We start from the raw sequence: 24,867 nt of genomic DNA, 5'->3' as shown, positions 1-24,867 counted from the left end.
CGCATTTTTGACTCTTTAGCGAAAAGAATAAACGAAAGTACGAAAATCAATTTAATCAGATATACTCTCTAAAAGTGTATCAGTGAAAATATCACTAATTTAAACAGTAAAATAAGATTTCACTGAGAATCAGTGAGTATTTTACTGATCTTTGGTGGAAACGCTTGTTTTTTTGTTATTTTATCTTATATCTCACTGATTATGGTCAGTTAAAATAAAGTTTACTGTAAAATCAGTAAATTTCACTGTAAAACCAGTAATCGCTAGTTCGTTCATTTACGCTACGATCGCTATCTCTCTCTTATTTAAATTTAGTTATAAGAATTATATAAAGTTTGCAAAGAGCGACATTTAAAATTAGAAGCATTACTTCGATTTAATTTCTGATACAATCTCAATAGAGAGGCTTCAGGTATTAAATCGATATTTATAAGTCGGACAAATAAATGTCTGGCAACTTAATAAAAATTATTCATTCGTCATCTATTTAAAATAACAAGTTCAATATGCATGTAATATAAATAAAATAAAATTTTTAATATAATAAATATTTAGTAAATATAAATAAAATTTTTAATTTTATATGAAATAGATAGAGAGATGAATTATAGTTTAATATTATTGACAATAACGAAAGGAATATTACTGATATTGAGAAATATTACTGATTGAAACAGTCAAAATTATTAACTGATTCTTTCTATAAAATATCACTGATTTACAGTGCTGTACTGATAACTGCTGTAATCAGTGACTATTTACTGTTTTTTAGTGATAGAATGCTGATTCACTTTTAGAGAGTATGTTATCGTGTTGCGATTACAGATTATTTAATAAAGAGACATAAAATATAGACAAGAATAAATAAAATTCTTATAATCATTATATCTTTGAATATACGATTGACATTAACCTCGATCTTTCGTAGCCATAATTTAATTACCGCGAATAGACAGTAAATCGATAATATCCGATAAAAATGAATCTCGAGCTGAGACTTCGATAATGGAAGATTCGAAATTGTTTAGTCCTTTTAAGAAGGTACACGATTTATTTACACGTCGAGTCTGCGCAAATCTTTAATTGCTCCTCTGATTCAACGAACCTTTTCTTATCATTCATCGAGAGTCAAACGCAAATATCAGAATATAAATTATTCTTCATGTCAAAGAGAATCAATATTTAAGCTCTATTGTGAAGCCGATCTTTGCCAAAACGATTATTTTCATTCAATATTCAACAACATGATCGATTCATATCCTATAATTAAGCGTTAAATGTATCCATCCCATTTTGTCTCGCACGAAGATCGCAGCCAATCACATTTAACGCTAAATACAGGATACGAGTCGTGGACCCTTATCTTTATGGATTTTAATTAGTTGTTAAATTAATTAAAATCTCGAGGATCTTCGATTGATCAAGCTGTTCATGGGTACCAGCTGGAACACGTAGTATTAGCACGGTGTGAAAAAAAACGATAGTGACGCTAGATGAATTAGCTTTAAGCTTCTTTCTCGCTAAGAGAGAACCTATTATTATATAACAAATATTTACATACATTTGTATTATTTGTAAACTAGCGCTAATACAAAACTCCAATTGTGCATCGACAAGACGCGACACAAGACCTAAAAGATCCATCCCGCCCTCGCCCCCCCCCTCACTCCGCTCCCCTCCTGCTCTCCTCATCAATCTTCCTCTGTCATTTCCCTCCCTTTTGCCCTACTCTCTATAAACTCTGTCCTTTATCGTCTGGCTCGTGCTCTAACGGGCGCTCCTTTTTTGTAAAACTAGTTTGATTTCTTCGTTCCGAGATCTCTGTAATCTTGCTCTATAACGTTTCGTCTATATATCTCTCTGTATATCGGGCCTTTTCTCCAATTGAAGAAGGAAAAAGAATAAATAAAAAAAAAGAGGAAGAGACGAGAACAAGACCTTACCTATCCCGACATGCTTCTCATAGTGTTGGATGGTAACGTTACAAGACAAAAGGAAAAAAAAAAACGTTAATTGAGCATTGTTATCTATGTAATACAACATAGGATGTTTTGTATTATATTTTCATAATAAATAGAAACGTAGAAAAAGACGTATTAACCACACTCGTGTCATTTCTCACTTGATACCCTTGTATCGCTCCAAATCCTTACTTTTTTGTAATTATTATATCTCTATCAAAAACTTCATTAAACACACAATAGTTTGCGTTCTTATTTTAATCATCAATTGGAGAAGTTAAGATATATTCTATGATGCATTGGGAGATTAATTTATATTTTATTTATTGAAAAATAATTAATTATACAGGGTGTCCCATAAGTCCCGGACCGGTCGAATATTTCATAAACTATGCACTTTAGAAAGAAATGTTTCAGACAAAAGTTGTATGGCTTGAAGGGGGCCATCAGATAGCAATAGTAGCAATGATTTGACATGGGAGAGTCATTTGAAAGTCACGTGAAGATCACCGTCAATTTCTTAAATGGAACCTCCTATTTTTTATTACATATTCGTGTAGCTTATCTCGAGAGCTTTCCAAAACACTATAATTAAATATTTTTTCATTGAGTACTTTTCGTGTTACGAGGCTTGAAATCATTTCTTAATTTTGCATAAACCATAAAATATCTAGTAAAATATTCATTTTTCGATTATCTTACTTTAATACTTTTATGTACAAAATAATGAGAGGAATCAATTGGTGTAAAGAAAACACATAGTTGTTTTAAAAAAAAAATGTAATTGTTAATTGCAAATTACATATTTTTTTCTTAAAAACAACTATGTTTTTTCTTTACACCAATTGATTCCTCTCATTATTTTGTACATAAAAGTATTAAAGTAAGATAATCGAAAAATGAATATTTTACTAGATATTTTATGGTTTATGCAAAATTAAGAAATGATTTCAAGCCTCGTAACACGAAAAGTACTCAATGAAAAAATATTTAATTATAGTGTTTTGGAAAGCTCTCGAGATAAGCTACACGAATATGTAATAAAAAATAGGAGGTTCCATTTAAGAAATTGACGGTGATCTTCACGTGACTTTCAAATGACTCTCCCATGTCAAATCATTGCCACTATCTGATGGTCCCCTTCAAGCCATACAACTTTTGTCTGAAACATTTCTTTCTAAAGTGCATAGTTTATGAAATATTCGACCGATCCGGCACTTTTGGGACACTCTGTATATTGAATAACAGTAAGTTGCAATTGTTTTCTATTTTAATAAGGTTTAAAAAAAATCTAAATTTGATTACATGAATCGAATATGATTTAATTTTTAATATAAGTTTAATTTTTAAGTTAAAAGAATTATTTTATATATTTATGTTATTTTACTTGTATATTTATTAAATTATAAAGTTTTTGAAATCTAATTAATTAAATTAGAAAATATATACATACATACATATAATATATGAGGGATATTTTATCAGGATATATTATCGTATTACGTGATTACTTTATCTGTAACTTTATCTATAGCTTTATTTTATTATATTTGATGTATGATATAAATTGTGAGAAAGTGAAAACTTGGAATACTTGGAATTCTTGTTTTTGATCGTATGAAAAACAACGGAGAACACGAGCGAGTTAAGGAAACCTGTTACGAGGAATTGCAATCGATTCCGTCATTTCGAGGCGATGGTGAAAAACAGGTGTTGGGAAAAACAGGCTATATTTTCAACGCGTGCCAAAAGATTGAACGATATTTCTCAGAAAAATCACGGCTTTCGACTGTAAAAAAAATATGGAACATAGACGATTTTAAAATATTCGAATTTTGGTATATTTTTCCAATGTGAGTTAAAAAATGAGAATAATTAAGATTTTTTAATTTAGTTGCAAAAAGAGAGGAAATGCTTTCAATTTCTCTGTTAATCCTAAAAGTTTTTTCACGAAAATGGTTTCAGTTTATAATATGTAAATTAAATTATTTTATCTTGTATGCAACCATTTTCTTAGAGAAGAGCGACATTAGTTAATTAATAATTATTTAACCAAAATATTCGCATGTAGAAATTATTCAACGATTTGAATAGCAATTTTACGCCTTTCTTTTAATATTTTAATATATTTTAAAAAGCAAATGTATGAGAAAATGAAGATGGATTATATCGCGTTTCACTTGTAAGATTTTCACCAAATATATTCATTATCTATTTGCATATTGTATTCCGTTCAAGCGAAAGCCGTTCAAAAGGGAGCTTTAAAGAAATGGAAACTAGAGCAACGTATTCTAGTTAGAACACATGTATCGAGTTTGATGTTCAGGCACGTATCACTCGATATTCAGGCACGTATTATTGGCTCAAGCTCGAGTGGCTCCGCGAAATCTATAGAAGCGGTCACGTATCAGCTCTTTTATTATGAAGCTTCCATACACCCTTCCACGATTACTAACACAAGAATAAGTACGCGAACGTGTTGAGCTCTATTCAGCTTTGCTTTCGATCTCGATCAAATTCCGCACATTTGCACACCGTTCTTTACAGCTCGTTGCATTGTTGCCGCATGTGACAATAAATGCAAATTTTTATACAATTCTGATTGTTTCAATCGTAATCTGTAAGTATTTATTGACTATTTCAACAGAGATTTGCAAAACTTTAGTATTTTTTTGTTTATTTGTGAAATCTTGTAATAACATGTAATGGCTTTTGAATAAAAATTTTATCGCTCGCAAAAATTTCTATTTTACTCTCTAAAAGTGAATTAGTGAAAATATCACTAATTTAAACAATAAAATAAGATTTCACTGAGAATCAGTGAGTATTTTACTGATTTTCAGTGAAAACGCTTATTTTTTTGTTATTTTACCTTATATCTCACTGATTATGGTCAGTTAAAATAAAATTCACTGTAAAATCAGTAAATTTCACTGTAAAACCAGTAATCGCTAGTTCGTTCATTTACCGCTATGATTGCTATTTCTCTCGTATTTAATTTTAGTTATAAGAGTTACATAAAGTTGCAAAGAACGACATTTAAAATTAGAAGTATTACTTCGATTTAATTTCTGATACAATCTCATAGAGAGGCTTCAGATATTAAATCGATCTTTATAAGTCGGACAAATAAATGTCTGGCGACTTAATGAAAATTATTCGTTCGTTATCTATTTAAAATAACAAGTTCAATATGCATGTAATATAAATAAAATAAAATTTTTAATATAATAAATATTTAGTAAATATAAATAAAATTTTTAATTTCATATGAAATAGATAGAGAGATGAATTATAGTTTAATATTACTGATAATAACGAAAAAAATATTACTGATACTGAGAAATATTACTGATTGAAACAGTCAAAATTATTAACTGATTCTTTCAATAAAATATCACTGATTTACAGTGCTGTACTTATAACTGCTGTAATCAGTGACTATTTACTGTTTTTCAGTGATAATACACTGATTCACTTTTAGAGAGTATTTTCCTTATTAAATATCTCAAATTTTAGCTTAATTTAAAATTTTAAGAGTATAAACACATATAAATAATATATATTATATCTGATTTACACGCATACATGTTTAAATTTTTTTTTAAATTTCCTTAAAAATTATAAAATAAAATTTAGAGAATAAATTTATATATAATATTATATACCGTATTTAAAATAATGTGCAGTTTTCTCCATTAGGTTGCATCTTGAATAACACTCTTGGGAATCTTTTAACCTTGTATATGTTACTCGTTCTAAACAACACATGAACGTTATACATTTACATCAGAGATACTACGAAATTTATCACAGCTGATAAAAACGGCAAACAAGTAGATGCAAATAAATATAGCGGCGCCGCTTGAGCTTATGTATGAACGCAATAAAATGCGGCTTCTAATACAGCACATTACAACGATACAAATGTATGCATTTGAAAAAACAGTTACTGATTGTTTAGATTTAGAATATTAAAAACCGTATATTTTTCACACTTTAAAATACTGCAAGATATCTAAGACAATTCAAAGTATATATATATATTTATTTTTTATTCATTATATTCATTTTTATTTATCCATTTTTTATTTTATTTTTTTATTCCTTCCTATTTATTTTTATTTTTTGAATACATGTAATTTCTTCTGTAACGAAATTCAGAAATTTATTAGAAGACAACAATTTGATTAAATATGGAATTAAGGATAAATTAATTAATCTAATAACAAATTAATCTAATCGTTAAGTTGCACATTTTTCTGTTTTTATGATATATCTGGCAATCGAAATAAAAAAAACGTCAAGTCAAGAGTAACGTTGAATGAGGCAAATGGCTCGAGAGAAACGTTCGTTCGTTAAATGAGAGGTCAAGCACAATCATTTATGTTGTGTGTATTTTATGTCAGTTCGAATTATCGGGTTTAATGAATATCATGCGCCCAATGAGCTCTGATCAGTCGTATCTGCGCAAACAAGGAATGAGAGAAACTTGACGCGAATACGTAACAGTACAGCAGTGCTATCCAACGTTCGATGGATTAAGGTAGAATAGATTTCGGATTCTAAGTTTATCGTATCGTCCTAAAGCGATACAACAAACTTATCGCGAAGAAGAATAACAAGAGAGAGATTACCAGTCTAAATCTTGCACCAGTATAAATAACACAGTGTATGTACATCTACGGACGATGAGACAGCGGCAAAATGGGAAATTCCAAGTCGACCAGCGAGGAAAATCTGGTAAGTAATATTTATGAGAGAAAGCGAAATTTTTAAAAATTTTTTAAAATTTGTAAAAAGAGGACTTTCCTCTTTTTTAAGAAATATCCCTCCCAAAAAATCATAGACGTCATATTTCTCACATAATGTAATTATGTAGATACATACGAGCAAATAATCAAGAAGTACAAATTAGAGGAACACAAGTATACTTCTTAGAGATAACGATATATACAAGGTGTCCCAAAAGTTCCCTACCGGTCGAATATTTCATAAACTATACACTTTAGAAAGAAATGTTTCAGACAAAAGTTATATGGCTTGAAGGGGGCCATCAGATAGCAATAGTAGCAATGATTTGGCATGGGAGAGTCATTTGAAAGTCACGTGAAGATAACCGTCAATTTCTTAAATGGAACTTCTTATTTTTTATTAAATATTCTAGCTCACGTCGAGAGCTTTCCAAAACACTATAATAAAGAATTTATTGAGTACTTTTCGAGTTATGAGGCTTGAAATCATTTCTTAATTTTACATAAACCATAAAATATCTAGTAAAATATTCATTTTTCGATTATCTTACCTTAATACTTTTATGTACAAAATAATGAAAGGAATCAATTGGTGTAAAGAAAACACATAATTGTTTAAAAAAAAAAAATGTAATTGTTAATTGCAAATTACATATTTTTTTTTTAAAAACAATTATGTTTTTTCTTTACATCAATTGATTCCTCTCATTATTTTGTACATAAAATTATTAAGGTAAGATGATCGAAAAATGAATATTTTACAAGATATTCATAGATACTCAATGAAAAAATATTTAATTATAGTGTTTTGGAAAGCTCTCGAGATAAGCTACACGAATATGTAATAAAAAATAGGAAGTTCTATTTAAGAAATTGACGGTGATCTTCACGTGACTTTCAAATGACTCTCCCATATCAAATCATTGCATCACTATCTGATGGCCCCCTTCAAGCCATACAACTTTTGTCTGAAACATTTCTTTCTAAAGTGCATAGTTTATGAAATATTCGACCGGTCCGGGACTTTTGGGGCATCCTGTATAATCTTCTATACTTCTAAATTGTATTTATTTATTACGAAAAATTTGATATCACTATGCAAACTGAGAATTATATACAACCCTAAATCTGAACGCGAGTCTAAGTACATAGATTTAAATTCCTTCCCCCCTCCCCGCCTCCTCCCACCCTTGTATTAGAGCGATCATGCATGCGAAACGTTTGCACAATCATCGTTTGCATTATTTCAACATTTACAACTATCAAATTGATTGTTTGCTCTTCCAGAGCATATTATATCAGAGAACGAAATTCAGTTCAAGTACACGCAAACTGTACAAGTTTACATTTGAACACACGCACGCACGTGTCACGGATGAAAAATTCATAGCGCATATCAAACCTGCGGAATTTTATCTCTGATTTTTATGCTCTCCTTATTTATAAAATGTTAAAAGAAATGAAACTCGCCTTAAATTCGTCGTGACTACCTGCGATATGATCGATAACGCTTCGTATTATCAAAATCATATTTTTCTTTTTCAGCTGAGCTCCAGCGTAACAAGCTACGGAGGAGGTACGTTTTGCTTGATATCTTTCGCCGTGACATAAATATTGAGGAAATTTGCTCGTTGATTAATTGCCGTAATATATCTCGCGAACGATGCGCTTGAAAAAAAAAATATTTCTTCGTTAAACGCTCATAAATGATTCTACTCTCCGTTTTTATACGTTATTCGCTATTCGTACATATTTTTTAAATTGATGCCCGGATACTGCTGAAAGTTCAGACATAAAAAATTTCATAGTTATTTAAAGGTTATTTAGAGATCATATCCACTTCATATCGTGACCAACAAAGTGCATACAGCGTCATTTAAAAAATGCAAGAATCTTGTATTTCCGACATGTGCAAAAAATAAAACTGTTTTCAAACACAATTTATCGTTTCAGGCAGTTGAAAAAAAATTTTTTAAATAATTATTATATACTTACTCTAAAAATAAAATCGTCAGAAATGTGCTCCGAAATAGTGCATTCAAAATGCATTAGGATATTTATGATGTCTAATGCACCTTGAGGCGATTTCGTAATGAAAAAAAAATTTACACGCCTCTCGTCGCATATCGATGCGTTTGCCCGCGTGATTTCTCAAGATCGGGAGAGAAATCGACCGATATTCATTGTTCCTCGCAGAAACACCTCTGTTTGATTAGGGCCAATAAACTAAACGGTAAAGTCACGCTGACGCAATCGGATGAATTCCCTCGAGATTCCGTGAGTAGAATTTCGGCGGGCGGCGAGACCGGCAGTGTTTGTCGTCTATTTAGGTGCGACCCGTTAAACGCGTAATCAAAATTGTCTTACAGAAACGAACACGTCGCGATTTACGCGAAAAAAAAAAGAATCAGTGAAACGAATTTCTCTTCGTCAACAACAAGAGATCCTATTATCGCACGTTTCTTTTATTTTCCTTTCCTTCTTCGATTTATCGTGCAATAGATCTCTCTTGGATGTGACATTTTCTCCTCAGAATTGGATCAGAAGGACGTTCGCTGTTATTGTTAAAATATATAAGTACGAAGGAATGAACTATCTTATGATTTTTTTTCACATATATAATAATAATAAATAAAATGAAGAGCTTTAAATTAATATTAAATAGATTAATTAATGTAAATTGTGTGTTATTAAAGTCTATTTAAGGATGTTTTGTTTGTACAATCGCAAGAAAAAGTAGCTGAAAATCAATATTGACGAATATATCCACTTTTGGTGTATTTTGAGTAAGAAATTGTATGGAATGTTACAATTTGATCTTGGCTACAGTGCAGAGATGTATTTTTTAATATTTATTGCTTTTTTTACTGAAATATTGATCCGAATTTTGTTAAGGATGTATTGGAGATATATTACAATCAATGAAGTCGCCGTGAATTTTTAATTTAACATTCTTAATAATATTCTAAATCACATCATAAATTATTTCAAATTTTTTTACTTGTTCCTTTAAAAGTTATTAATTTTTGAATTTTGCGATTTTAATATAGGATCTTATGTAAACGTTCAAGAGACAGATAATAAATTATTCACAAATAATAAAAGAACGATGATAAAAATTTCATTTTGTAATATTATATTCTTCATACATGTAAAAATGTTCCCATAAAGTTTTAAAACGATTTACTTCCTTGTTTTGAAATTACTATTAAAAAAATAACTGTGATTATCGGTTTGACGCAATATTGATGATAAAACGTGGCAACATTTTCTTGGAAATTAAGACCTATTTATATTAAAGAATACTTTGAAGTATGATTTCGTGATTTTTAAAAAATTTTTGATCAATTAGAATTCGTATTCTGCCCAACTTTAATTTTTTGGTACTTTGGATTAACTTTTGAGACAGACGATCCAATACATCCTTAACTTTTGGCAGAGAATTTCGCCTTGTGACAGATACATGACTAACTTCATTGAATTATATTTAATATCTTTTTAACGAGTTAGTACTTGTATAATATTATTTGACCAAATATTTCCTCTCTATCTAAACTTTTGCAAATTTTAAACAAATTCTGAATATTATTTCCACGTGTTTCTGTCATTTGAATCGACGTGGTTATACGTTTCCCATAAGAACACATGTTAATTCGATGCAAATTAAAATCCTTATAACTGTACAATTTTCATTAAATTCTCAATATTTTGAAAATAGATACAAACATCCTTACATTTTTGAAATCTATTAGTGTGTGGATACATGTATACACATTGAAAATTATCTATTGTTTTATTTCGAAGCTATGTAGGGAGCGATAATTTTTCACGCACGTGTGATTTATGATAACACAATGAATGAGGAAAATTGGCGGCGAACGATGTCTCGACATAAACTCAATCCATCCTTGTCACTCCATTTCGTATAAGTATACACGTAATTTGACAACAAATGGATTTAGAAATCCCGAATTTACAAGCACATTAAATTAATCCATTGACACCAACGTGATTAAATTGTGATAGAAGCCGAGGAAGATTCGTGTCTGTTGTTTCCGCGCGATTTGCTTTCTCGTAACACGCGGTATATGATGATATATTACTCCAGGGCAAATGATATATGTCACGTCGCGATTATGAATCTTTTGAAATTTGTTATATAGCACACGTGTGCACTGTCATCGGAAGCAGCGTATTGCATTATGCGTTCGTTTATCACCGCGTGCACTTGCGGTCTGCGAAACCGCGCGCGCGAATAATTATCGAATTGGCAGTGATTAACGCGAGCTATAGTTGATTCGAGTATAATAAAATCGAGTTCAGTCAACCGAATATCTCTAATTTTAACCTCATATCGCGAAGAATATGCTGGTTGCTTCTGTGCTTTATTTTTTTATTCAATAATTGCTACAGTGGATTATACATATTTATATGTTACAGTAAGTTTGCAATGATTACACAGACCGACAAAATTTGGTCAAACCTCAGACCCAGAAACCAGAATATACTTTTTCGAAGGTTTTCGACGCGCTGAGTTCGAATCCAAGGTCAGAATTTCTCTGATGATTCCGGTTTTCGAGATATTCTAATCTAAAAGTGCCAAAATCACAATTTTTCGAGATATTTGAGGTTATGTTATATCGCAAGGTAATTTTTTTTTCATAAAACCATTAATGGGATTCGAAAGAACTACTCTTATTCTTTAAAAAACATTTTGATTTGTCCGGATATCTTTTTTTATCTTTGAGAAATTGAATGTTCAAATCGGATTCGAATTCAGCGCGTTAAAAACCTTAGGAAAAGTATATTCTGGTTTCTGGATCTAAATTTTGTCGGTCTGTGTTATTAAATTGATATAAAACCAATCATTAAATGCGTTTAAAAAAAATATCAATACTTAATCAAACGCGATCTGCTTTATTTTATAAGAAATTCGTTATCTGTTTTTTAATTTGTCAGTCACATTTTATGATAATGCTCACACAGGAAAAAAGAACATTCTTGAAAATATATTTATTTTTTTATTTAATGGATATATTTATTTTTTATTTAATAGATATATTTATTTTTATTTAATAGAAATCTTGAAATGAGATTATATTGTTAATTGAAGAAAAATATAATTGTTTGAATAATTGCTTGCCTGAATGAAGCCATTTTATATAATTCAATCGAGAAAAATATATTCTTATAATTTAAGATTTAATTTTCTTGAATAGAAAACAAAAACAATGTTAGATAGAAAATAATTTTTGAATCATTTTTTAATCAAAGATTATAATTTTCTTAAAGTGGAATTAAATAATTATATATTCTTGAGGTGACAATTACAATATTAAAATAAGACTGTAATATTGAAATGTTGAATTGTAATGTTGAAATTTAATTTGATTTGACACTTTTTTTCTGTGCAATATATCTACATTTTAAAATGTTTCAAAAATAACAAACTTTGTTATTATATTTTTAGAAGGAATAATTGTTATAATATCGCGGTAGCGAACCTTAAGAAATAGAAGTGCTGTCGCACAGTAAAAGATAATTCAAAAATATGTAAAAATATGTGAAGTTGCCACTCTTTGTTCTTGTTCATTATTTATGCGGTTAACTCAAAGTTTCATAAATCTTTTGCTTTTATAATAAATTAACGATGTAATATACATATGTATATTGTGTCGTTATTTTTTCATGACGTTACGTTTCGATACGTCACGTTTATTAAGATAATTTTTCTTACCTTTACTGTATCAAACGTCTTAAATGGTGTTCGGGATATCTATTAACAGCTGTCTAATGTCTTATTTCATTATCTACTTATCTAAAAGATTACTTATCTCAATCAGTGCTTTCAGCTGAATCCAATAAGTAGTACAAAATCTTGAATGTAAACTATGTATTAGGTGGTAGGATAAGTGACAGATATGACTGTATTAGGTGATGCGTACATTTTGTGTTCATTAAAAAAATTATCTCTATTGAAAATATTGAATCAGGATATCGGCCAATTACATTGACAATAAAACTGAATAGTACCGACTAGTGGCGCGTTACAAACGCTCATTTAGTTAACAGATCTACTTAGCTCGTGAAAGTTCGCTTATCATACCACGAGACAGAATCGTGAATAATCGAGTTCCGAGATACCTCAAGATACATTTTCACGATGTCAACAGGTAGTTTGTGACCAAAATACTAATAATTATATTATTAAATATTGATATCGTTGCGTAATTTAATTTTAATCGTGATAATATTCATTGATGATTGTAATCAATTAGAAAGTCGCATTATTAAATTAATCGTGTGAACGCCAATGTGACGCCTTACATTCAGATCTTACAATTAGTTTACCTCGATTGCATTAAACTTTTGTAATATTTAATAGATTGACTTGAGTTTATGAACTTGAAATTATGTTAAAATTTATCGTTTCTTTTTTCGTTTCACGTAATAGAGTTTTTACATCAAATTTTAAAAGAAATAATGGAAGAAATAGTTATACATATATATTTCTTCTACTAAATCTATTATTTCTTTTAAAATTTCAAATAAAATTTCTGCTACGTAAAACGAAAAAAGCAATACATTTTAACATAATTTATATATACCTATATATATATATATATATATATATTTTTTTTTTTTATTTATTTATTACCACTCATTTAATAAAAAAAAAATAATTTTTAATGGTACATCGATCTTTGGTCAAGTTATCGCACATTGTAATTTAAATTTTCCGAAATAATGACTGTAAACATTTACCAATAAAACTTGTCAAACGCGAACCATACAATTCTATCGTATAACTCGATCGCATATTATCGATTACGTGATCAATTTCTTTCGACAATGCCGGCCATGCCAAACTAATCTTTTCATAATACTCGTTTCGGTTTACATCGAACAAACGAAATTTGCTTGCCTTAACCTAATAGAAAGGTTGCAAGCTTGATAGATTGCGCTCGTTGTTTACCGAAGAATTCTTGGCGATTATATCGCGCGATTAATACGTCATTTTAACAAAATACGCGTCATTAAATGTGACAAGCGTATGACATGCTTAACAAAACATGTGTACACACATAAATATAAACATAAATATCTCCTCACTTACTTAATCCATAATCTGTCGAATAAAATAAATCCTATTTCATTTTATTTTTGCATACGTTAGTTTTATTCAGGCGTTTCTAAATTTTTATATTATTGATAAATTATTTTCTGCAATATCTGTATCTTTTCACATCATTACACGATTTTACTTAAATTATATTTTATTAAAATTTATTAAAATATTTTATTAAAATTATTTTTTTAAATTATTAAAATAAAATAATCAAAATATTATGTTTAATTTAAATTCAATATCTACATTTTTCTCCAATGCTATAAATTATGTTGAGGGCTCTTCAAATCATATGAGTCATTCGATAATGAAGATAAAAATAATAAGGTTCCGTTTATCTAATCTACTAATTATCTACTAATTATATTCATTAACTTGAATGACCGAACACAAGAAAAAAATTCGAACTTTTCCATGTTACGAGGATAATTTCTATAAGTTTTTAATTTCATTCAACTATTATTCGTTCGTAGACTACTGGAGCGACGACATGTCGGCGACTGTTCCAGAATTGACAGTCAGACGACCGATCTATCAGCAGGACGAACTTAATCACTTGTGTAAATATGTGAAACCCAAAAGAACCCGTAAGTGTCAAAATCCCTTCAACATGAATGAAGATACTATTTATTTATTTATTTTATCACTTTAGCCTCACACTTTTTCGACAAATCATCTTTCCGTGCTCGAAACATTAACCGTTATTAATAAAATCGTTATTAGTTGAAATTGATATAAACCGATTGACAGAGAACGCATTAAGATTCTAAGAAAGGTCATCGTTTTTTTCAAAAATTAAGTAGAATTATATCTATGCTAGAAAAAATTTAAAGTTTCATGGTTTTAATAAACTTGAGATAATTGTTACAAATTACTCGATATTCTTTAATAATAATTCAATTGTATTTGAAACATATAAAGTAGAATTGCTTTAAAATTTTATAAGCGAATTATTCTTCTTGTTCTTCTTTCTCTCTCTCTCTCTCTACATTACTAAAAACATTACATGACATTATATATTTAATATTTGATGATATAATAATTTGATATATTTAAAAAATAATGAAAATATTAAGATTCTCTTTTTTCAGTTATTATTTAATTTAATCACAAAAACTTCTGGTTTTCTTTAGTTAGAAATGAAGTGTCAAGACGATGCAAAAATATCAAGCCAATTAAGCTTTTAAAAAGTTCAATACCTCTAATCGACTGGTTTTCTTCGTACGATTGGAAGAACAATATTTTGGGAGATATTATTGCCGGAATTACTGTTGCTGTAATGCATATTCCACAAGGTATGTTGCACTATATGATTCCGAAATGATAATGTATAATATATTGATATTGGTGAGAGGGCTCATTAACTGGAAGGTTTAGTCTGAAAAGGAAAATAAGTATCCAAACGCGATCTTTTAACGTTTATAAAACGGTTTCATCGATAATAATTTGTTTAAATTTTGCGAATTCATACATATCATTTTTCTATGGATGATTCGTTTCATATTAATTAATTAATTATCACGCGCATTTTCATTAATATTGACATAAATTCGCGAGTGAATTCAATGCGCGAATGTCTGATAAATCTTAAGAAATCTGAGAGGAGAAGGAAAAAGTTTAGGAAGCATCAAGCAACGGCGGAACAATTTTGAGGTAATTAATTTTTTTAATATGTTAATTTGATATCAATCCCGCACGCGCTTTTCGATTTTTTTAAATTTTGTCCTTCTTTATTATATTATATATTTATTTGAATGATTGATTTGGATGATTTAAACAAGAATTTGAAAAATAATTTTTAAATATCCTTTAAAATGTATTTACAAAAATAGTTGTTCGAAAATTATAATATAATTATTTCAAAATATCTGCTGATTTTCTTGTATACATCAAACATGAAATGCGATGCACAAAATAATAATTTTTTGAAATATTAGTGATTTTGAGTATACAACTTAAATTTTATATTAGTATGTTACAGATCAAGATAATTTACGTAATCCACTCCGCTATTGCATATCGATTGAAATGAGTGAAAAACTTTTACCTCATGATAAAGAAATGCCAAATACATATATCTTAACATACATTTTGCCTTCCTAATTTTTTTTCAGTTATTTATTGCATTATTAAAAGTTTGGATACTTATTTATTATTATATTTATGGCTTGTTGTACGGGATACTTATTTATATACGTAGTTTAATGCGTATTTAATGTTCTATTTCGTTCTCTTTTCTTTCTTCTTTTCAAGAAATGTCTTTGTATATTTTGTTCTATGAATATTCGATAATACTTATCATCATAACTACGAATTCTAGTATCTCTTGTTATACTTATCCGGTGATTCGTATATTATTTAAGGCTCTATTGTCGATATTGTTCTCATAGGTATGGCGTACGCTATTCTGGGCAATGTTCCGCCAATTGTTGGTATATACATGGCTTTCTTTCCGGTTCTGGTGTATTTTTTTCTCGGCACATCCAGACACAACTCCATGGGTAAGCGTATTTTGTAGATTATATTAAAAAAAAATTAAAGAACACGGAACATAAACGAACATTGTTCATATTAAAATAATTTAATCCAGAGGTCAACAAATTATTTAAATTAATGCAAACCTTCGAGTCAATGTTTATTCAGAAATTACGTTTAGCTGCTACTTAATTCAGAGAGCACCGTAATTAAGCAGGATTGCCGCTTCTATGTTAATTAAGGTACATTCGCGCTCATCTGCATGATGACTGGAAAAGTCGTTACCACATACAGTACCAGTGCAATTTCGGCAAATAGCACGTCAACCGAGAACGGCACCTTCATTTCCGACATAAGCCATCAATACTCGCCGGTGGAGATTGCAACTGCAGTCACATTTACGGTTGCAGTTATACAGGTATAACAACTTTATATATATTCCAAATCCAATTATTTAATTATATTATATTATATTATATATAATTAATTTAATGCTCTCTATGAAAATCACCATTTTTTTGTGCTTTCAACTTTTTCTTTGCTACATCTTTCTTCCGGAATCATTTTAAGTTAATCTATTTAATTATTTATTAAAAAATTAAAAATTAATTTAAATTTTAAATACCTTTTTATCCCTCTTCATCTCTTTAAAGAATCCAATTTAATAAATTATTTAGTATTTTACTTAGTATTTCGGTTGGCTCATTTTAATTACTTCGTTTCCACAATCTGGGGTATGTTTATACATTTCGCTCCCTTGACCTTTCTTGCGTATTGCTCAAAATATTTCATCTAGTTAGGAATGTACGTGCTGCGTTTGGGCATAATCTCGTCTCTCCTTGCGGACAGCCTCGTGAGTGGATTCACGACTGCAGCGGCATTGCACGTGTTTACATCGCAAATAAGGGATCTCTTCGGGCTGAGCGACCTGCCACGACGCAAGGGTGCGTTCAAGCTTATTCTCGTGAGTACAGTAACGGCTAAGTTTTGTTTGGCGATGCAAACATTAGTCGAGTCTTCTCTCTAACTGAAATGAGTACGGCACCACTAATACACTTCTGCTCTTACGTTTCTTCTTCTTGTTTTTCCTTTTTCTTTTTCGTCGTCAAACATATAACGTTTGCACTCGACAAACATTTAAGCAATCGTGGCGAACGCTTCCTGTAGATATATCTCATGTAATCAAGTTGTAATTTAAACGCTGAGAGTATATTACGTGATATGTATGCAAAGATTACGTGAGGTTGCCAAAAGGTCAGGGAGCGTGAATCGCGATATATAATATCTCATTAATAGAAACTAGTAATAAAAATTATTTTTGACAATACACAAAAACAAAATTCAATATACAGGGTGTCTCAAAAGTCCCGGACCGATCGAATATTTCATAAACTATGCACTTTAGAAAGAAATGTTTCAGACAAAAGTTGTATGGCTTGAAGGGGATCATCAGATAGTGGCAATGATTTGACATGGGAGAGTCATTTTAAAGTCACGTGAAGATTACCGTCAATTTCTTAAATGGAATTCCCTATTTTTTATTACATATTCGTGTAGCTTATCTCGAGAGCTTTCCAAAACACTTAATTAAATATTTCTTCATTGAGTACTTTTCTAGTTATGAGGCTTGAAATCATTTCTTAATTTTACATAAACCGTAAAATATCTTGTAAAATATTCATTTTTCGATCATCTTACCTTAATACTTTTATGTACAAAATAATGAGAGAAATCAATTGGTGTAAAGAAAAAACATAGTTGTTTTTAAGAAAAAAATATGTAATTTGCAATTAACAATTACATATTTTTTTTTTAACAACTATGTGTTTTCTTTACATCAATTGATTCCTCTCATTATTTTGTACATAAAAGTATTAAGGTAAAATAATCGAAAAATGAATATTTTACTAGATATTTTATGGTTTATGCAAAATTAAGAAATGATTTCAAGGCTCATAACTCGAAAAGTACTCAATAAAGAAATTCTTTATTATAGTGTTTTGGAAAGCTCTCGACGTGAGCTACTAGAATATTTAATTAAAAATAGGGAGTTCCATTTAAGAAATTGACGGTGATCTTCACATGACTTTCAAATGACTCTCCCATGTCAAATCATTGCTACTATTGCTATCTGATGACCCCCTTCAAGTCATATAACTTTTGTCTGAAACATTTCTTTCTAAAGTGCATAGTTTATGAAATATTCGACCGATCCGGGACTTTTAGGACACCCTGTAGATATAATTATAGCACTGATTTCAAAGAACTATGTTAATAGCAATTGCACTGAGAAAAATCGTTTGATTGTACCAAGACGTATATGATTGAAGGCATTTTGGTTAAATCAAACAAGAATTTCTAGTTATTATGATAAGACTCAATTTTTTATAACTAAAACGTTTAATAGATTTTACTATAAGGATTTGGTTAATATTTTCTGGTTGGATTTATAAAATTTCTTGTTACATTAATTTCTTTGCTTGCCACTAGGCGAGTTACATTAATTTCTTTGCTTGCCACTCTTAACTCATACTCAATATTTGCCATTAAATGTATATAAAGAACTAGTATTAACATTAAATCCAAAGTATATTTTTTTCTCTTACGAGCAGTAGTGCCAAAAAGAGGACGTTAGCTCTCTGATTGTGTGTGTTTGAGCTGCATCCTCTTCTTGCATCACTGTTTATCAGTTTAATTCCTAACAAACTGAATTTAAAATAATTTATTTAATAATCTGGATTGAATTTATCCAATAATCTTGTTGGAATTCAAAATATTAAACAAACTTTTGAAATTAGTTGGAAAAAATTTTAGACGACTTGGTGCTGATAAGTTTAGTATTATTAACCAGAAAATTTAGTAAATTTAACAGGAAGAAATTAATCAGATTTATCTGATAATTCCTACAAGAATTCTGGTTCGTCCATTTTCCAACAGACTTACTGGTTGAACCTATCAGAATTCTAATTAATGCAACCCTATCAGAATTCTAATTAATGCAACCAGATTTTTTCTCAGTGTGATAACACAATTGTTACGAGAAAATGCTCTATTATAAAACAGTTGAAATAGCACGGCAAAAAATATAGATTTTTTATTATGTCGATTGCTTCAATTTTCTTTTTAAAAAAATTCCAAAACGTCAGTATTTCTTTTCATTAAACGATGCATCAAATTCCTGACAATTTTTGTTATGTGTATATTTTTAGTTTTCATATTCTAAAAATATAAAACGCAAAAAAAGTAATAGATAACACGTTTTTACAACGTATTTTCGTTTATTCCAAATATATTTATTACACTTATTACTTTATAAATTACTATTTTGTGTGATTTTGGCTCTGATATTATTATAATTTCAGCGGAATAAATTTTTATTTCAACTTAATACAGCACGAATGATTTTTTTCAGACTTATGTAGATATTTTCAACAATTTCAACGATATCAATACAACAGCCGTAATATTATCTTGCATCACTATCTTAGCACTTATTTTCAATAATGAAGTTCTTAAGGTTAGTAAAATACGTAATTATGCTTTTTGAGTGAAACAAAGAATGTATTCTTGCCAGAAAAGCATGTACCATTTTTTTGCATTCTAAAAAGAAATAATTTGAATTTCAGCCAAGAGTCTCAAAGTTATGTTCCTTCCCAGTTCCTATAGAAATGCTTGCAGTAGTAGTTGGTACTGTGGTATCAATGCAAATGAATCTAGCGGATACTTACGGCGTAGTAACTGTCGGCGATATACCGGTGGGGTAAATACTTTTTGAATCTTTAAACATTTGATCGATTTATCTTTTACAGCTTTTAGTGAAAAATTTGTAGTCTATTGCGAGAATATCATTTTCGTATGATTATATTAAAAATAATTTCGAAAATTTTATACATCTTTGAAAAAAAAAATATATATTTTAATATTGAAAAAATAAAATTATTAAAATATATACATATACTTTACATCACAAGGAAGCTGTGAAAGTAAACTATTAAAATAAACTTCAAACTATCATAATGTCAAGATTTTTAGATTGCCAGTCCCATCAATACCACCGTTATCGCTTATACCTAACATCTTAGTGGACAGTTTCGTGATTACCATGGTCGCTTACACAATATCGATGTCTATGGCATTGATTTTCGCGCAAAAGATGGGTTATGAAGTTGATTCCAATCAAGAATTGATAGCGCAAGTAAGCATTGAAAATATAATATATTTATAGCATATTCAAACATGAATATCGAAATGTATTCAAAAAAATATATTTAAAAAAAATAATTTTTATCTTAATTATCATTTTCAATTAGACTATTTCCTTTCACTATATGTATAATATATTAGAAGCTGATGTTGCCTTTAATAAATTTAATAAGTATAAAAATATCAATATATTTCAAGAAAGTGGAACATTTAATTCTTTTTGCAGGGATTAGGTAATCTTGTAGGCTCCTTCTTTTCCTGCATGCCTATCACGGCTTCATTATCCAGAACGTTGATTCAGCAAACTGTTGGCGGACACACACAGCTGGCAAGCTTGATATCATGTGCAATCCTAGTCAGCGTATTACTATGGATCGGGCCATTCTTTCAACCTCTGCCACGAGTAATTATTCTCCTTCGATTTCGTATGATATTTTCATTTAAGGATGTTTTGTACCTATTTTAAAAATATTGAGAATTTAATTAAAATTGTACAAAATGTCCTTACATATGTTTAGAATCTTCAGTATAATTTTTAAATCAATTCACTAAAGCGTTCACGTTATAAGGATTTTAATTTGCACCGAATTAATATGTGTTCTTATGGGAAACGTATAACCACGTCGATTCAAATGACAAAACTACATAATATTCAACAAAATAATATTCAAAATTTATTTAAAATTTGCAAAAGTTTAGATACAGAGGAAATATTTGGGCAAATAATATTATACAAGTACTAACTGGTTAAAAAAATATTATATAATTCAATGAAATAAGCCATGTATCTGTCACAAGGCGAAATTCTCTGCCAAAAATTAATCATTAATCATTTCGATTAACAAAATTCATATTTCAGTAAAAACGCAATAAATATTAAAAAATACATCTCTGCACTGTAGATTAAATTGTAATATTCCACCCAATTTCTTACTCAAAATACACCAAAGTGGATATTCGTCAATATTAATTTTCAGCTACTTTTTGCTGGGGTTGTACGTATAAAACATTCTTACATCATGGATATATTTATTCGTTTTTTTTATTATCTATTTTTATCTATTTTTTTCTATGAAACTTCTAAACAGATTATTAATAACTATTAAGGATGTTTTGTACCTGTTGTCAAAATATTGAGAATTTAATGAAAATGTACAGAATGTACATTTAATTGTACAGAATGTCCTTACATATGTTTAGAATCTTCAGTACAATTTTTAAATCGATTCACTAAAGCGTTTACAAGTTATAAGGATTTTAATTTGAATTAACATGTGTTTTTATGGGAAACGTATAACTACGTCGATTCAAATGACAAAAACACATGGAAATAATATTCAGAATTTGTTTAAAATTTGCAAAAGTTTAGATACAGAGGAAATATTTGGGCAAATAATATTATACAAGTACTAATTGGTTAAAAAGATATTAAATATAATTCAATGAAGTTAGCCATGTGTCACAAGACGAAATTCTCTGCCAAAAGTTAATCATTTCGATTAACAAAATTTGGAATATTTCAGTAAAAACACAATAAATATTAAAAAATACATCTCTGCACTGTAGCCAAGATCAAATTGTAGCCAAGATCAAATATTCCACACAATTTTTTATTCAAAATACACCAAAAGCGGATATTCATCAATATTAATTTTCAGCTATTTTTTGCTGCGACATACAAAACATCCTTAATTTATACTTAAAAAATGTATTGACAAATATTTAAGAACAAATTCAATAGCGATTATGATATCCGTTGGGGATTCACAGTGTGTTCTAGCGAGCATAATCGTGGTGGCGTTGAAAGGGATGTTGATGAAGGTCACTGAATTCGGGAAATTCTGGAGACTGGACAAGACGGACGCCGGCATTTGGGCCGTCACTTTTGTCATCGTAGTTTTTTTCGACGTAGAATACGGTTTATTGGTCGGCGTGCTTCTCTGCGTCGTGCGATTACTCGTCCTCGCAGTGCGTCCTTACACGTGCAAGCTCGCTCTTGCGCCCGGCACCGAACTCTACCTGGATGCCAGGAGATACAAAGGAGTATGGAGAACTTATAGTTCAACTTTCCTCGGCATTGTTTCATTTCTCTAATCTCTATCTCTTTTATGATACTTTAATATTTTGATACTCTAATTTTTTGACACTCTAATTCTAATAATGTATGTAAATTTGTAAATTAAAAGAAATGATGAATTATAATTCAGAATTGAAGTTTGAATTTTCGGTTTAATGTTCGAGCAAAATCATAAAATCTGTGGATTATTCAAATAATTTGAATCTTCCTACCGCTGAGAACGATTTACTGAATTTAACGAATCGTTTGAATAGCAAATTAATGACAATAAATATTTTCAGACCGTAGAAATTCCCGGTATTAAAATCTTCCATTATTCCGGCAGCCTGAACTTTGCGTCCAGGCAATATTTTTATGAGGAAGTATACAAGATTGCGGAGTTAGTGCCTCGAAAAGAACTAAACAGACGTCTGAAAATCTCATGTAATGGAGAGACGACGGAGGAAATTAAAAAGGTAATTTAAGGAAATTAAAAAGGTAAATTTAAAGAAAATAAAAAGGTAAATTTAAGGTATATAATTTAAGAAAATTCAGTGAAAAAAATCTGCGTAGAAAAAAAATTAAATTATCCGGCGCATAATTTTATATTCATTCAAGATAAATAACTATCTTTATCATATTGATTTATATTATTTCAACTATCTTTCTAACTTTACGCTCGATTCTTAATTTATACAGTTACGCATTCTCATATTGGATTTCACCGCGTTGTCGCATGTCGATCTGGCAGGTGCGAATGCGATACGGAACATCATCGATGATTATTGCAGCATAGGAGTGTCTGTTCATATAACCGGTTGTTCCGGTAAGTATATCTATATAAATCAATCTTCGACGTAAATTTATATTCATGTAATTTCGATCAATAAGAGGTTAATTATATGCAAAATTTAATCAATGTTATTTATCATACATGACATTTCCTTCCCGATTAATATCTTAATGCATCCTAAACACGAAGAAGGCTCGTACCTGAATCATCGCATTTCTATTATTACAAATAAATAAACGATTTCTTTTTTTACTTTTCTATAGCATAAAAATCCATATTTATCGAAATTACACCGGCTTTGATATCCAGAGTCAATTTCTTAAAAAGAAAAATTTAATAAATCGCGATTTTGTGCAGGTCCAGTTTATGAAACAATGAAGAAAAGCAACATAACCGAATATAACGAGAATTTTTTCGCCATGTTTCCCACCGTTGCCGACGCAGTTCATTTTGCACTTTCTCACAACGAGGTGCCATCGATACCTACATGGAATACTAGGATTCACGATGAGAACTGCCTTAGTAGACTATGAGACTTACATAGCGTATATACAACGAAAAAGAAACGAATAGTTTTTCTTTATTATCGCGATTCTTATTTATAAACGTTAATACAAATTTAAGTACTGATATTTAGGTACAAGTTAAACTTGAACAAGAAAGGAGTAGAATATAATAACATAACTAAATAAATAAAAATTATTGACTAGCAATAGCAATATTGCGATTCATTATTATATTAGCAGAAGCTTAATGTGGAACTTTATATAAAAATTTACAAACAAAGAAGAAATGATAATGTTTGATGTCTCATCGAATATCATATGATAATTAAAGTCATCAAGAGATAGAATAACAAATTATAAAATTCACATAAGAATTCTTCATACGAAGAATTCATATAAAACGAAGTTAACATTAATAAATAATAAATAATATATAGAAATAAGTAGAAAAGTTTTGTAATAATATTTTTTGCCATGTTGTAATAGCAAAATTAATAATAAATAGAAATTATTAAATAATAATTATATTAGTAATTATATATTAATATAATTATATATTAGTTAAGTTATATTAGTATTAACTTTAATATCAGTATTATATTTAGTATTATATTAGTATTAACTAACATGTTATACACATATCTCTAGATGTACACTACAAAGAGCAAAAATTTATTTTTGAAATTTATCTACGAAAATATTTTTAATCTATCTTTGACCTGACTCATTCAATAAAGCCAATATCTTATGCAGGTCGTAGTATGGATTCATACGGTGATTTTTCCAATAATATATCTAGCAATGAATTCTTTTTCAATCTCAATTATTTCATAAAAAGTATTATTTTTGTCGTTATTATCAATTGCCGCCTGAATATATTATATAATTATATAGTATATATAGTTATATATTATATATATTATAATTATATATTATTCAGCAAAATGTAAAAAAATTAAGAGATTTCTTTAGAAAAATATCGTGTATGAG

At 29.3% G+C, this 24,867-nt stretch overlaps 1 protein-coding gene across 4 annotated transcripts; it reads left to right on the top strand.

The window, feature by feature from the left end:
- The first annotated feature begins 6,399 nt into the window (after nt 1-6,399).
- On the top strand, nt 6,400-24,308 carry LOC105250247 (solute carrier family 26 member 10). Of its 4 annotated transcripts, XM_011256239.3 has the most exons (15): nt 6,400-6,704; nt 8,261-8,291; nt 14,318-14,431; nt 14,978-15,139; nt 16,235-16,345; nt 16,562-16,737; nt 17,116-17,283; nt 19,732-19,836; nt 19,946-20,079; nt 20,352-20,514; nt 20,749-20,925; nt 22,293-22,565; nt 22,881-23,054; nt 23,278-23,404; nt 23,729-24,308. In XM_011256239.3, the coding sequence occupies exons 1-15, from the start codon at nt 6,669-6,671 to the stop codon at nt 23,902-23,904; spliced, it is 2,127 nt and encodes a 708-aa protein (XP_011254541.1). In that variant the 5' UTR covers nt 6,400-6,668; the 3' UTR covers nt 23,905-24,308. The 4 variants fall into 4 exon arrangements, with proteins under 4 accessions (XP_011254541.1, XP_025269119.1, XP_011254543.1 ...); XM_025413334.1 differs by lacking the exons at nt 6,400-6,704; nt 8,261-8,291 and adding an exon at nt 9,274-9,292; XM_011256241.3 differs by lacking the exons at nt 6,400-6,704; nt 8,261-8,291 and adding an exon at nt 10,921-11,154.
- The last annotated feature ends 559 nt before the right edge of the window (nt 24,309-24,867 follow it).

This window comes from Camponotus floridanus, unplaced genomic scaffold (assembly GCF_003227725.1).
Source record: "Camponotus floridanus strain SB8 unplaced genomic scaffold, Cflo_v7.5 scaffold65, whole genome shotgun sequence".
Classification (NCBI taxonomy): Eukaryota; Metazoa; Arthropoda; class Insecta; order Hymenoptera; family Formicidae; genus Camponotus; species Camponotus floridanus.
Note: the sequence above shows the minus strand (reverse complement) of the source record. Positions and strands in the feature narration are given on the sequence as shown.